This window comes from Lepidothrix coronata, unplaced genomic scaffold (assembly GCF_001604755.1).
Source record: "Lepidothrix coronata isolate B3197 unplaced genomic scaffold, Lepidothrix_coronata-1.0 Scaffold203, whole genome shotgun sequence".
Lineage (NCBI taxonomy): Eukaryota > Metazoa > Chordata > Aves > Passeriformes > Pipridae > Lepidothrix > Lepidothrix coronata.
The window spans coordinates 909,673-921,560 of NW_016690383.1; the positions used below are offsets into that span (position 1 = coordinate 909,673).

The following is an 11,888-nucleotide window of genomic DNA, read 5'->3' on the forward strand; positions in this document are numbered from 1 at the left end:
AGCGTGCGCGGGGCCCGGGCCATGGCGGAGCCGCTGTGGCGGACCCCGCCGGGCCGCCTGGCCCCGCCGCACGTCTATCGCATGGCGGGGGCTCTGGGCGCCGAGCTGCGCCGCCTCTCCGGCCGCTTCGGGCCCGAGGCCGTGGCCGGGCTGGTGCCGCCCGTGGTGCGGCTGCTGGAGCTGCTGGAGGCGCTGGTGGCCCCGGCGGGCGCCGAGGCCGGGCCGCAGGAGGCGGAGGTGAGCGGGGCGCAGGGACCTTCCCCGGTGCCGCCGACCCGCGCGTGTCCCCGCTGGAGCGTCCGTGGGGACGGCTCCGACCCGGCTGTTCCCGGGGGATGGCTCTGAGCCGGCTGTTCCACATCCCGTGGGACGGCTCCGACCCGGTTGACCCCATTCCCCGTAGGGACGGCCCTGTCCCGGCTGTCCCCTTTGCCCAGCGGTTGGCTCTGACTCGGCCGTCCCGCATCCCCTGGGACGGCTCTGACCTGGCTGTCTCTGTCCCGTGGGATGGCTCTGGCCCGGCTCTCCCACATCCCCTGGGATGGCTCCAACCTGTCTGACCCAATTGACCCCCCTGGGATGGCTCTGACCCGCTGTCCTGCTTTCTCGGAGTGGTGGCTCTGACCTGGCTGTCCCCCATCCCCTGGGACGGCTCTGACCCGGCTATGCTCCCCCCCGCCCCGTCCCCCAGGACCCGGAACAGAGGCTGTGGGAGGCCGAGCGCCAGGAGCGAACCCTGCACGGCCGCCTGGCCTGCCTGGAGGAGCAGAACCGGCAGCTCCTGGGGCAGCTTGCGGAGAGCCAATCCCAGGAAGGTGGGTGTCTCAGCGGGTTTGGGGTCCCCTGATGCCACAGGGTGTCCCTGCGGGGGATGGCAGGCTGGGTGCAGGGCTGAAGCTGCTCTCTGGAGCCTGGAGACCTGATCTTCAGCCCTGCAGACCTGTCCTACCAGGGAGCATGAGTGTTACCTTGTTCTGCAAGCCACAGGGACCCCAAACCCCCAGAGCAGCCCCAAGCCCCCAGGACCAAGCTGGGACCACCCCCAGGAGGGTGGTGGAGGCAGGCATGGGGTATGGACTGCTTTGCCAGCACAGGGATGTGTTTGGAGTGGCCTACAGCTCTCAGCTTCCCTCTTTCCACTGTTCCCACTCCGAGATCTACCAGGAATGTTAGAGTCTGGCAGAAACACTGAGGAACCTCGCAGTGTCAAGGGACTGGGGGAATCCGTGGATCCTGGAGGCAACTCATGCCTGTGTGCCTGTGTCTGGTCTCAGATAGCACAGCACGGAAGGAGCGGGAGGTGATGCTGCGGCTGAAGGAGGTGGTGGACAAGCAGAGGGATGAACTTCGTGCCCAGGCCCACGAGATTGTTTGCAAGAGCCGAGACACGGAGGCGGTGAGGGGTGTGGGAGCTCACGGGTGTGGTGTTAAGGGCCTGGGCACCTGCTTTCATGTCACATCCCCTCAGGGCTGTCACGGCTGCTGAGCCTGCTGGGGTAGCGCCTTGCCCGGTGGCTCTGATGTCCCTGGGTGGGGACACTGCCTCACTTTTGGCTGCCCTGGGCCCTCCAGCTGCAGGAACAGCTGCATCGCTTCATGTCCATGAACGAGGACCTGCGGCACAAGGTGGCCGTGGTGCAGGCTCAGCTCAAGAGTGCTCTGGAGCAGAAGTCGGACCTGGAGGCTGCGATGCTGCAAATCCAGAAGGAAATGAGCAGGAGGAGCAGGACAGCCCAGGAGACCCAGCAGCCAGAGCCTGGCCTGGTGAGTCTGAGCCTGTGGCCTTGCTGCTGCCGCCAGGCATCACTGACACTGACCTGACATTCCCAGCCCTGTGTGGAGCTTCTGGCACACCCAGAGCACCCAAATGCCAGCAGGACGTGGTTTTTCAAGTAACCCCACAGCTGAAAATTTAGCAGTGATGCCAGTAACATCTTTTTCTGTAAAAATTGATAGAGGTGGAGCAAAGCGAGATGACAGGAGGAAAAACCAGGTGGGACTTGAAGGATGAGGAGGGTTTGCCACATGTGGTGATGGGCAGTAGGTGCTGGCCCATGGAGGGCTGCAGCAGCAAACTCATTCCTGAGACTTCCATCTCTGCCTGCACGTGGCACCCAGCCTTTGGGTGGGGGTTTCAGGGTCTCTCTTGCCTGCTGACTCTCTTTCCATCCTCCCAGGAAGGAGCCCCATCGCCCACGGAGGAGCCACAGCACCAGGAAGGGGACAGGAGCCCCGCTCAGTGCTGCTTCTCTAAGGAAGAGCTGCAGCAGATCCTGCAAGAGCGGAATGAGCTCAAGACCAACCTGTTCCTGGTGCAGGAGGAACTGGCCTATTACCAGCGGTGAGTCCTGCTGTGGTGGTGGGGGCAGTGAGCCGGGTCCCTCCCGTCCCTGCAGCCACCCATGGCCACGAGGCTGCTCGTGACTCAGCTGGGGTGGAATCTTTCCCAGGCTGTTGGTTAACCAATTGGCTGCTTTTTGCCAGGGAGCTGCTGAACGAGGAGAGAATTCCCGGCTTCTTCTTGAACGCGATGAAGTCAAATATCAAAAAACAGAGAAAAAAAATCAGAGCCAAAATGTTGGGAACGACGGAGGAGTCGGCGAGCAGGTGAGTCCAGCTGGCCATGGCTGACAGGAGCCTCCCGTGCAGGGTTGGTGCTGGCTGGCAGGCTCTGGTGTTTCCATGTGGTATGACACCCTGGAAGGGAACTCCCCCAGGCCCAGAGCTGCCTCCTCCCTCCAGAGATCAAAGGTTTAATGTCTTAGGTTGGTGTCTTGCTCAGGTGTAGCCCTGGGAGCACCTCAGGGCCTGAGCTCTTTGCTGCAACTCATGTGTCCCTGTCACCAATTGCACATGGCCTGGCCAAATGCCACTGTCCCTGTGTGTGTGACAAAAGGGAGGCGAGGTGGTGGCACTGGGAGCACTGGACAAGGCAGACTGGCCCCTGCACTGTATGGGTGCAGATTTGTCCAGCTCCAGAGGGAGCCCTGGGGTGGCTCCAGCACTCACTGCTGTGGTGTGTCTGTGGCTCAGTGCAGGTTTTTTCCCCCTATTTCTTTGTCCTGCAGTGATGAAGATGAGGGCTCCTGGCTCCCAGCTCATGGCACAGACTGTGTGGATGCTCAGCCTCCTGAATCCAAAATTAGGAGCTTGTAAGTTTGCTCTTGTGCTGGGGTGCTGGTGGGGACAGACAGCTCTGCAAGTGAGGGCATTGGGGCTTAGCTGGGCCCTGGCACTTGCTGAGCTTGGGTATGACGGGAAAGGAGTTGGACTGCCCCATGCAGGGCTGGCAGGGATGCTGCCAAAATGGGGGTCATTGGTTTGAGGAGGATCTGCCTTGTCCTGGGCAGGGACAGGGCAAGCCTTGCTGCTGCCCCTGCGGTGCCACACACTCCCAGGGCCTGCAGCCAGGCTGTGTCCTCCTGCTGCCACCAAAGCAGAGAGAGGTTGGGATCCAGCAGCTTCCCTGGGAAGGTTCTTCTCCCCCATGGCCATTATCTGCTCTCTCTGCAGTTTTGGGCTGTGGTATCAGGGCAGCAACAAAGAGCCCCCCACATCCAGCTGCTCCGGCACCTGGGAAATCATCGACTCGCTGGACACGGAGGTGGAGCCAAAGGGAGAGAAGGAGCCGGCAGCCAGTTCCCCCAACAGAGCCACGGCACCCCTCTGACCCCACCTGAACAGGAGCTGATCTGACCTCACAGCAGCACTTCCCAGCTCCTCTTCTTCTGGTGTCTTCGAGAGCAGCACAGCAGCCCTGGCCCCTTCCCTGTGCCGTGGTGACGGCGAAGCCAGAGCGTGGGCAGATTGCTGCAAACCCCTTGGGGCACTTGGATGTGGGGTGCCAGCCTGGCATGGGACACCTCAGCACCTCTGGGCATCTCTGCCCATCAACCACCCTTTCACTGTGCCCATGACTTAACTATGGGGGGTCCTGCACAGCTGTGCCCCCCACACACACTTCTCCCTGCTTGTAGCTCAGCGTGGTGAGGGTCTCCACCACTATGGGGGGTCCTGCACAGCTGTGCCCCCCACACACACTTCTCCCTGCTTGTAGCTCAGCGTGGTGAGGGTCTCCACCACAAAAGGGCTCTTCCCCTCCACTGGTGGCTTTTTCTGCCAAACCCCCCTGCTCAGAGCCCAGGGTCCCATCGCCCAATCCTGCTCTGGGGGGGTGTTTCACTTCATCCCTTTCCATTCATACCTCCCCCATCCCTGCAATGTGAAGGTTGAGGTGGAGTGTCCTGGGGTCACCACACGGCTGAAAGGGGCTGAGCACACTGCACCAGGTGTCCAGGTGCTCCTGTAGCTGGGACAGCCAGGATCAGCACTGCCAGTGCCACTCCTGCACTTTTTAGGTATGGGGTGAAACAGTTTTGTACTGGGACTTCTTCCTGCTACTGCTGGGACAATCCTTGTGTTTGTGGGGGCCAATTGGTCCCCTCAGGTCAGGTACTTTATAGCTTTAAAACTGGAGTTGGAAATAAATCAATCACTTGTTTCTTCTCTGAGGTGCCCCCTGCAGCCTCTGCTCTCTCCTGGCTTGGGAAGGGGCTGGGAGGTGCTCCTGGGGTTCACTCACCATTCTCCAGTGTAGCCACCAATGGCTGTGCTCTGCCAGCCCCCCGAGCCCCCTTTGGTGGGTCAGCAGCGATGGGGAGGGGGCTCCAGGGGTGTGATGGTGCAGCTCTGGGCGTGGAGGAGTTAAATCCTGCATGGCCAGGGGAGCAGTTGTGCTTCCAGCCAGGAGTCCCCCCAGGCTGAGCCGGCCTTGAGTAGGAAAAAGGTGTTTCCTGTGCATCTGCTGACACAGAGCTCCTGGGGACATGGCGAGGTGGGACAGTGGCCAGCAGCCCTTTGAAGGCCAGCACAGGTCAGGCTGTGTTGCAGTGGGGGACATGGGGACCCCACCTTTGAGGCCCTGCCAGGGGTTGGCAGTGCCATGGGGTGGCTCATGGGGGTCGGGGCAGGGGGAGGCAGCGGATGCCCTGCGTGGGTTGGGGGGGCATTGGCTAAAACAGCTTTGGGGGTGACAGAAGGAGGCACAGGGGGAGCCAGGTGAGATGCTCAGGCAGGTACCAATGATTCAAAGAAACCTCTGAACAATCTGAAAAGCACTTTTATTACGACCAGAGAATGCAAAGGGGCAGGTGTTTTTCCCCAGTGCACTCCGCTGAGCAAAGAAATACCATAGCTTTTTATACAGTTTGAAAGTAGCAAGTTTAAAATTACCTATGCACACACTCTTTTTGCAGTCTGCCTTATCTAAATAGACACTTAGTTTTACCTCTTATTCTTACCATTATAGAGTAGTTACATAAAGTTTTATAATTTCAAACAGTTTCAGGTTCCCCACCCCTCTCTACGTGCTAAAAAGCCTTCCCTATTCTCTAAGCTATTTTATCTTAATTGCCCACAGTTTGGACAGAAACTTTTAAGCAGTTTTACATTTTGCAAAATCACACTTACGTAGCTAAATAGCTAAATTTTATTTCATTTTCTATTTCACCAACCCCCATGTGGTTGTGCCAAGCCCTTGGATGCCCATTTCTGCTGGCAGGGTGGCAGCAAGGGCCGAAAACAGCCCTTTAGTGGCATTCCCTGCTCCCCTCCCTGCCGTACTCCTGACGTCTGGATTGGGGTGACTCCTCCCGCGTTTCCTCAGGAAGAAACCCAAGGCTGGAGGGAGGAAGAGGCCGCACCACGGGAGGGACGGGACAGACGGACGCCGGCGTGGGGCTGGGGAGCCACCAGGACTTGGGCCCTGGTGGTGATGGGGAGCGTCCAGCCCATCCTCTGCCTCCAGCTGTGGCTGTGGGTGCACAGCTCTGCCCAGGAGCTCGACCCCGATGGCAGGAACGTCTGCAGGTAGGTGCCATGGGGGTCCCCACTTGTGCCCCTCCATCTCCTGGGCTTCTCAGCAGCCCCAGAGGTGTGTTGTCCATCCGTCCTTCCACAGACGGAGATCTGCAGGCCGGCATCATGTGGGTGCAGAGACTGGAGTGATGCTGGGGACCATGGTTGGGGCACTCGGGGGTACTTGGGGCACCCAGACCCCTTCTCCAGGGGTTATTTCTCATTCACCCCCAGTGCACAGGGCAATGGGGTGATACAGGACCCTTGGCAAAACTCATCGTGGGGAAACATCGGCGTAGCAGACCCCAAAGGGCTTTGGGAGCTGATGTCCCCTAATTTGCTGCCGTGTTGCCTCTCCCATTGGTCTCCCATCAGCAGCGGCGCCTTTTGCTTCCTTTTTTTCAGTGCCTTATTTCTGCGTTGCTGGTGAAGCTTTGAGTCGTTCCCAGGGCACTGGGGACCCGTCACGGGCTCCATAGCGGCATTCCCAGCAGTTTGGGCAGGCCAGCCCCACCACCCCCTCAGGCTGCAGGCTCCTAAATTTCCTTCTATTTTGCTGGTTTCCTTCCGGAGCGTTGTCCTTGTGGCCGCACTGCCATCCCACCGCTGGGGCGAGGGATCGCTTCGCCTTGGCTGAAGCCACAAGCAAAGCTGTCCTGGCCCAAACACCCCCTGCCCTGGCTGACAGACCCTCCGGGTCTCCCCCACAGGTTCCCCACCGGCCTGGAGTGCTGCCCTGGCTGGAAGCAGGACGGGCGGGAGTGCACAGTTGGTGAGTGTTGGATGATGACGAAGCCGGACGCTCAGTCCCTGTTCTTTTCCAGGCGGCTCCTCCACAGTGCTGGGTGTTGGGGGGAAGCCCTGCAGCTCTGCTCAAGGGACAGTGGTGTGGTGCTGTGCCATGGGGACCCCCAAATGCCCACTGAGCAAGCTGCTGGTGGTACTGTGGCTCAGGTGGAGGGATGGAGCGGGAAGCGGGATGGCAGATTCCCCAGGAAGTCTGTCTCTGCAGGACTGGGTGGCAGGTGGTCTGGCAGAGGGGTGTGAGCCTGGGGGGCCATTGTGTGCTGATGTTTCTGCCCTGCCATGACAGCACTGTGTGAGGGGAAGGATGCCTGTGGGGAGGACGAGGTGTGTGTGAAACCCGGGGTCTGCCGCTGCAAACCCGGCTTCTTCGGAGCAGACTGCAGTTCCCGTGAGTGTTCCCACAGGGCTCAGCCAATCCCACCATCACCTTTGCCAGCCTGGATGCTCCCGGGAGCTGCAGGACTTCCCCCCATTCCTCACAGTCTCCTTCCCCCCGCAGGCTGCCCCGAGCAGTACTGGGGCCCCGACTGCAAACAGAGCTGCCCGTGCCACCCCAACGGGCGCTGCGACCCGGTGAGCGGGCACTGCACCTGCGACCCCAACCACTGGGGACAGGTCTGCCAGTTCCCCTGCCAGTGTGGCCCCCACGGCCGCTGTGACCCCCTGACGGGCGCCTGCCACTGTGAACCGGGCTGGTGGGCACCCAATTGCAAGAAGCAATGTCAGTGCAACCTCGCCAGCTCCCACTGCGACCCTCTGACCGGCCTCTGCCGCTGCCTGCCGGGCTGGTGGGGCAGGAGGTGCAGCTTCAAGTGCTCCTGCTACCACTCTCCCTGCACCCAGGAGACGGGCAAGTGCGAGTGCAAGGCCGGGTTTTGGGGGCCGGCGTGCCAGCGGCGCTGTGACTGCGTGCACGGCTCCTGCAGCCCCGTCACCGGCCACTGCACCTGCGACCCCGGCTACCAGGGCAGGAGCTGCCGGGAGCCCTGTCCGGCGGGGAAATACGGGTCTCAGTGCGTGCACAGGTGAGCTGGGGGCAGCAGGGGGATCCAGTGAGTACCCCCGGGTGGCAGTCACACCTTGGGGGAAGTCATCGCGGTAGTGTCTGTCTGGTCAGGGAGACCCATCCTGCGGGATTTAAGCATCCCTGGTTGGATGCAGCATCAGCATTGTCCCAAAAGAAACATCTCACTAATGCCAGCAGAAAGCGCTGATGTCACCCTAAAATTGCATTATCCTTAGTCCTGCTCCCTAGGGTGATAAAACAGCATCTCCCTTGTCTCTTCCAACCAGAATATTCTGTGATTTTGCTCTCCTCCTATCCTCTTACTACTACAGAGTGCTTGGCACTACACAGTATTTCCCTGTGGCCCAAACTGATGCTCAGTGCTGGTGTGGGGTGAAACCTGCTTTTTGAGGGGCCAGGGGTGGGTGTTGTGACTTCACTGCCCCTCTGCCCACACAGCTGTGGGAGCTGCAAGCGAAGCCAGCCCTGCTCACCCGTGGATGGCTTCTGCCTGGCCTGCCAGCCTGGTTGGAACGGGACTCTCTGCAAGGATCCCTGCGCTCCCGGCTTCCATGGCGAGAGCTGCCTCCAGCCGTGTCCCCGCTGCCAGCGCGGGGAGCCCTGTGACCCTGAGACTGGGTCCTGCCTGCACTGTGATCCTGGCTGGACAGGACCCAGGTATGCCCAGGATGGAATTGCTGGTCCTCAGGGGGCTCTCTGCTCCGAGGTGCAGCCGGCTGATGCTTCGCTCTCTGTCTTGGCAGCTGCAACAACTCCTGCCCCACAGGCACCTTTGGCGATGGGTGCCAGCTCCTCTGCCCCGAGTGTGTTGCAGGGAGCTGTGATCCCATGACAGGAGTTTGCATCTGCCAGGCAGGCTACTGGGGAGACAGGTAACGCCAGGATAATTCTGGGAGCAGGGCAGGGCTGGGGCCTCGCTCTCTCCAGGGGCATTTCCCTCCTTTCCTCTCTCTTCCAGCTGCAATGACACCTGTCCAGAGGGATATTTTGGAGTGAATTGTTCCGAGCCCTGCCAGTGCTCCCGGGGGACCTGTGACCCTGTGCAGGGTGACTGTGTACTGAGTAAGAGCAACCTCAAATTTACTACTCGGCACTGGGCAAGGGAGGGTCACATCCTCACTGGAGAAGGTGCCAGGAGGCTGGGATGCAGCTTGGTCCTACCTGGTGCTTCCTGGCCCAACCATGAGTTGCCAGCTCCTGCATTCTCCATGCAGGGCAGTTCTCTGGGCTTCACAGCCATAGGGCATTCCGCACTCAACCCATGTTCTCCACGCAGGTTTGAAGGACCACGGAGCCCTTGCAGCCGCCATCCTTGTCCCTCTCCTGCTGCTGCTGCTCTGCGTTGCCTGCTGTTGCTGTGGAGCCAGCCCAGCAGATGCTAGAGACAGGTATTTTTTCATATTTTGCAACCTTTGACACAAAGCCCATCTCCTGTGTCCCTCGATGTCCATCTCTGCCATGCAGGGCGGCTGTGCCGGACGATGATGTCGTGGCCAGGATGAAGCACCACGTGCAGGGGGTGCTGGCGAACCTCAGTGCTATGATGCCCTGCTTCAACCTGGGAGGCTCTAAACTCCCCAAAGTCACAGGTAAAAAAAGCAGAGCTGTCAACAGCACTTCCAGAGGGTCACCCCCACCCTGTGATCTCTGCAGTGTCACCATTTGGAAGGAAACTTCCAACTCCTCTCCCACCCCCACCCTGAGCACCCTGGGGTGCCCAAGCTCAGCTGGGTGTCTTCTCCTTCCCAGTGTCCCACCATGACACGGAAATCCCCTTCAACCCCAGCTTTATCGAGTCGCCATCGGCTGCGTGGGTGTCAGACAGCTCCTTCTCCTCCTTCGACACCGACAACGAGGGACCCGAGTACTCTGTCCCTCCCAGAGAAGGTGACATCCATGGTTGCCCCTCCTCTCCCTGGCCACACGCAGCCTATTCGGGCTGCCAGGGTCAATCCTGCCCCACTACCAACCTTGGCTGTCCCAGGGATGGGTGCTGGGCCCAGATAGTGTTTATTTCCATGCCCTTGTTTTCCTGTTTGCAGGGACACACCGGGGCTGTGCTTGACCTTGTATGGCAGAACATGCCCAGCGTGGGCAGTCCCATTTCACAACCTCCTCCCTGGGAAACGATCCCAGGGACAATCCTGTTACCCCAGCCCCTGTCCCAGTGTCCCCAAGTGTGTCCCTGGGCAGGGCAGTAGCTCTGGCAGCCGTAACTATTGTCGCCTTCTCCCACAGGCATCCCACTGCTGGGGGGGGCTGAGCTGCAGGATGGGACATCCCCCCCTGGTGAGGTGCTCCCAGACCCGTCTGCCTTCGACTCCGAGGATGTGTCCCAGCCCTTCGCCATCCCTCGCACCTCCAGCATCGCCAAGGCCAAGCGACCCTCCGTGTCTTTTGCCGAGGGGACAAAATTTGGGGCAGTGGAGACCCCCAGCCCCAGCTGGAAGCCCAAGACCCCATGGGGCCCATCCAAGCTGACCCAAACAGCAGCGGATGTGGCAGCGGAGCCCCAGAGTGAGCGACCAGCCAGTGATTGCTACGAGAACCCCGAGCCCCTCAGCAAGGGGGAGGAAAGCCACCGGCCATCACCACGGGCCACCCCGGGGGGACGCAGGAGGGTGGTCTCCAGCACCAGGCACGTGGCCCAGAGAGTGGAGGCACTGGAAGCAGCTGCAAAATCTGGCAGCTGGGAGGCGAAGGGGAAAGAGCCCAATGTCACCACCATCTACATGATGGTGGGAACGGCCGGGCAGGACCCCAAGGCAGAAGGAGGTGGTGAGGGACCGGTCCAGGCTATGCTGAAGCGTCTGGGCAGCTTGCAGAGGGGCAAGTGGGCTGCCAAGGAGGAGCCCAAGGTGAGGAGGAGCATGGAGGCCATCCAGAAACCACCCCGCCGGGCCCTGGCGCAGCGCAGAGACTCGGTGAACAGCTGCAAGCAGAGGGAGAGTGTCCCAGGGGCTCCTGCTGAGCCATCCCCCAGCAAGCACCAGCATCCCCCTGCGAAGAGACTGTCCCTCCTTCTTGCAGCTCTCTCATCAAAAAGCACTGGAGCCCAGGATGGGGCCAGCGAAGCTGTGGGTGCCACTGAGAGGGGCAAAAGCCCTGAGTTAGTTGTCAGCCTCGAAACAAAGGGACAGGCTGCCATGGAGGAAGAACCCAAATACGAGAATGTGACCAGCAGTGGTGCCAATTCACCCTCCAGCCCTGGCAAGGAGCTGCTGACCACCCCTGCAGCCACCTGAACCACCACTGCCCGGGCTGGGACAGTGGGAGCCCAGGGGATGCCTCCAACTCCATCTTGGGGGGAGCCGAGATCCCGCTCCGAGCTGTGAACTGGAGAAGCATCGAGCCTTTCCCTGACCCCCTCTCTTCCCTCTGTGCTGTGTTGCTGGACCCTCGCTGGCTGGCACAGCCGGTGAGATGGGTGATGCCAAGAGCCACAGCGGTGGCAGCCTGTGGGATTGTGGTGCTTCAGAGCTGCTTTCCTGCTCTCCCCTGCCTTACCTGCCACATCTGTGTCTGCAAAGCCTGGGGGCACAGCTCTGGGTGTGATGGTGACACCTTCAAGTCCCTGTTGGCAGTGGGGCCTGGGGACATACATCCTCTTAAACAGGAGCAGGGCGGCTGGAGGCTCAGCTGGGAAATGCACAGGCGAGAAAGAGTTTCACCCCATCGGCTTTTGCTTTTCCCTGTCCCAATTCCAGTGATGCTGCTCGGAGCCTCCTGCTATAAAGGTGCTTCTCGCTGAAGGGGATTATTTTGTGGAGCTGGGCTGAGGAGAGATGATGGGCTGTCACGAGCAGCTTCAGAGAAAATTAATTTTAGCTGCTTATCTCAAAGGGTATCTGGGTCTGCAGGGGTTTATCTGTGTGGCTTCTGTGGCAGGCCCTGGCTGCCTTTGCTTCTATGTACTTGTGTAGCCCATGGAAAGGCTTGTGGCACAGCACGGGGTGTAGCCACGGCCTTTTAAACTGCAATACCAGGCTGCAGTTATGCAAGAGCAAACGTGGCAGCTGGGCAGTGCCCATCAACCTGTGCACCTGGCGCCGTGCTGGTCCAGATAAGGATGAAAGTTGCATGGAAAACAAGATTTCTACGGGTCCCCTGAGCTCCTGCCATCTCCCACGCCTCATTCCTGCTGTAAAGGCGGTTGAGATGTCAAAGAGGATTTGCAGCCTGATCTGGTTTTAGATGT

General features: G+C 60.2%; 2 protein-coding genes across 3 annotated transcripts; both read left to right on the forward strand.

Annotated features, from left to right (window-relative positions):
- The first annotated feature begins 21 nt into the window (after nt 1–21).
- On the forward strand, nt 22–3,997 carry RILP (Rab interacting lysosomal protein). The gene is made up of 8 exons (XM_017832476.1): nt 22–237; nt 692–815; nt 1,275–1,396; nt 1,573–1,764; nt 2,178–2,341; nt 2,485–2,607; nt 3,069–3,152; nt 3,514–3,997. The coding sequence occupies exons 1-8, from the start codon at nt 22–24 to the stop codon at nt 3,668–3,670; spliced, it is 1,182 nt and encodes a 393-aa protein (XP_017687965.1). The 3' UTR covers nt 3,671–3,997.
- A 1,010-nt stretch (nt 3,998–5,007) lies between these two features.
- Nucleotides 5,008–11,882, forward strand: SCARF1 (scavenger receptor class F member 1). 2 transcript variants are annotated; one of them, XM_017832632.1, is made up of 11 exons: nt 5,008–5,868; nt 6,567–6,628; nt 6,950–7,051; nt 7,163–7,688; nt 8,129–8,347; nt 8,434–8,562; nt 8,649–8,752; nt 8,967–9,078; nt 9,155–9,279; nt 9,440–9,577; nt 9,929–11,882. In XM_017832632.1, exons 1-11 carry the CDS (start codon nt 5,774–5,776, stop codon nt 10,933–10,935), a joined length of 2,619 nt encoding a protein of 872 aa, XP_017688121.1. In that variant the 5' UTR covers nt 5,008–5,773; the 3' UTR covers nt 10,936–11,882. The 2 variants fall into 2 exon arrangements, with proteins under 2 accessions (XP_017688121.1, XP_017688120.1); XM_017832631.1 differs by having other exon boundaries at nt 6,950–7,688.
- The last annotated feature ends 6 nt before the right edge of the window (nt 11,883–11,888 follow it).

Bases quoted from the DNA above. Each gene is read 5' to 3' on its own strand.
- RILP (XM_017832476.1), top strand. From the start codon at position 22: ATGGCGGAGCCGCTGTGGCGGACCCCGCCGGGCCGCCTGGCCCCGCCG. The intron at 816-1,274 runs GTGGGTGTCTCA...GTCTGGTCTCAG, and splicing joins GGAGAGCCAATCCCAGGAAG to ATAGCACAGCACGGAAGGAG. The intron at 1,765-2,177 runs GTGAGTCTGAGC...CCATCCTCCCAG, and splicing joins AGCAGCCAGAGCCTGGCCTG to GAAGGAGCCCCATCGCCCAC.
- SCARF1 (XM_017832631.1), top strand. From the start codon at position 5,774: ATGGGGAGCGTCCAGCCCATCCTCTGCCTCCAGCTGTGGCTGTGGGTG. The intron at 9,280-9,439 runs GTAAAAAAAGCA...TCTCCTTCCCAG, and splicing joins TAAACTCCCCAAAGTCACAG to TGTCCCACCATGACACGGAA. The intron at 9,578-9,928 runs GTGACATCCATG...CTTCTCCCACAG, and splicing joins CTCTGTCCCTCCCAGAGAAG to GCATCCCACTGCTGGGGGGG.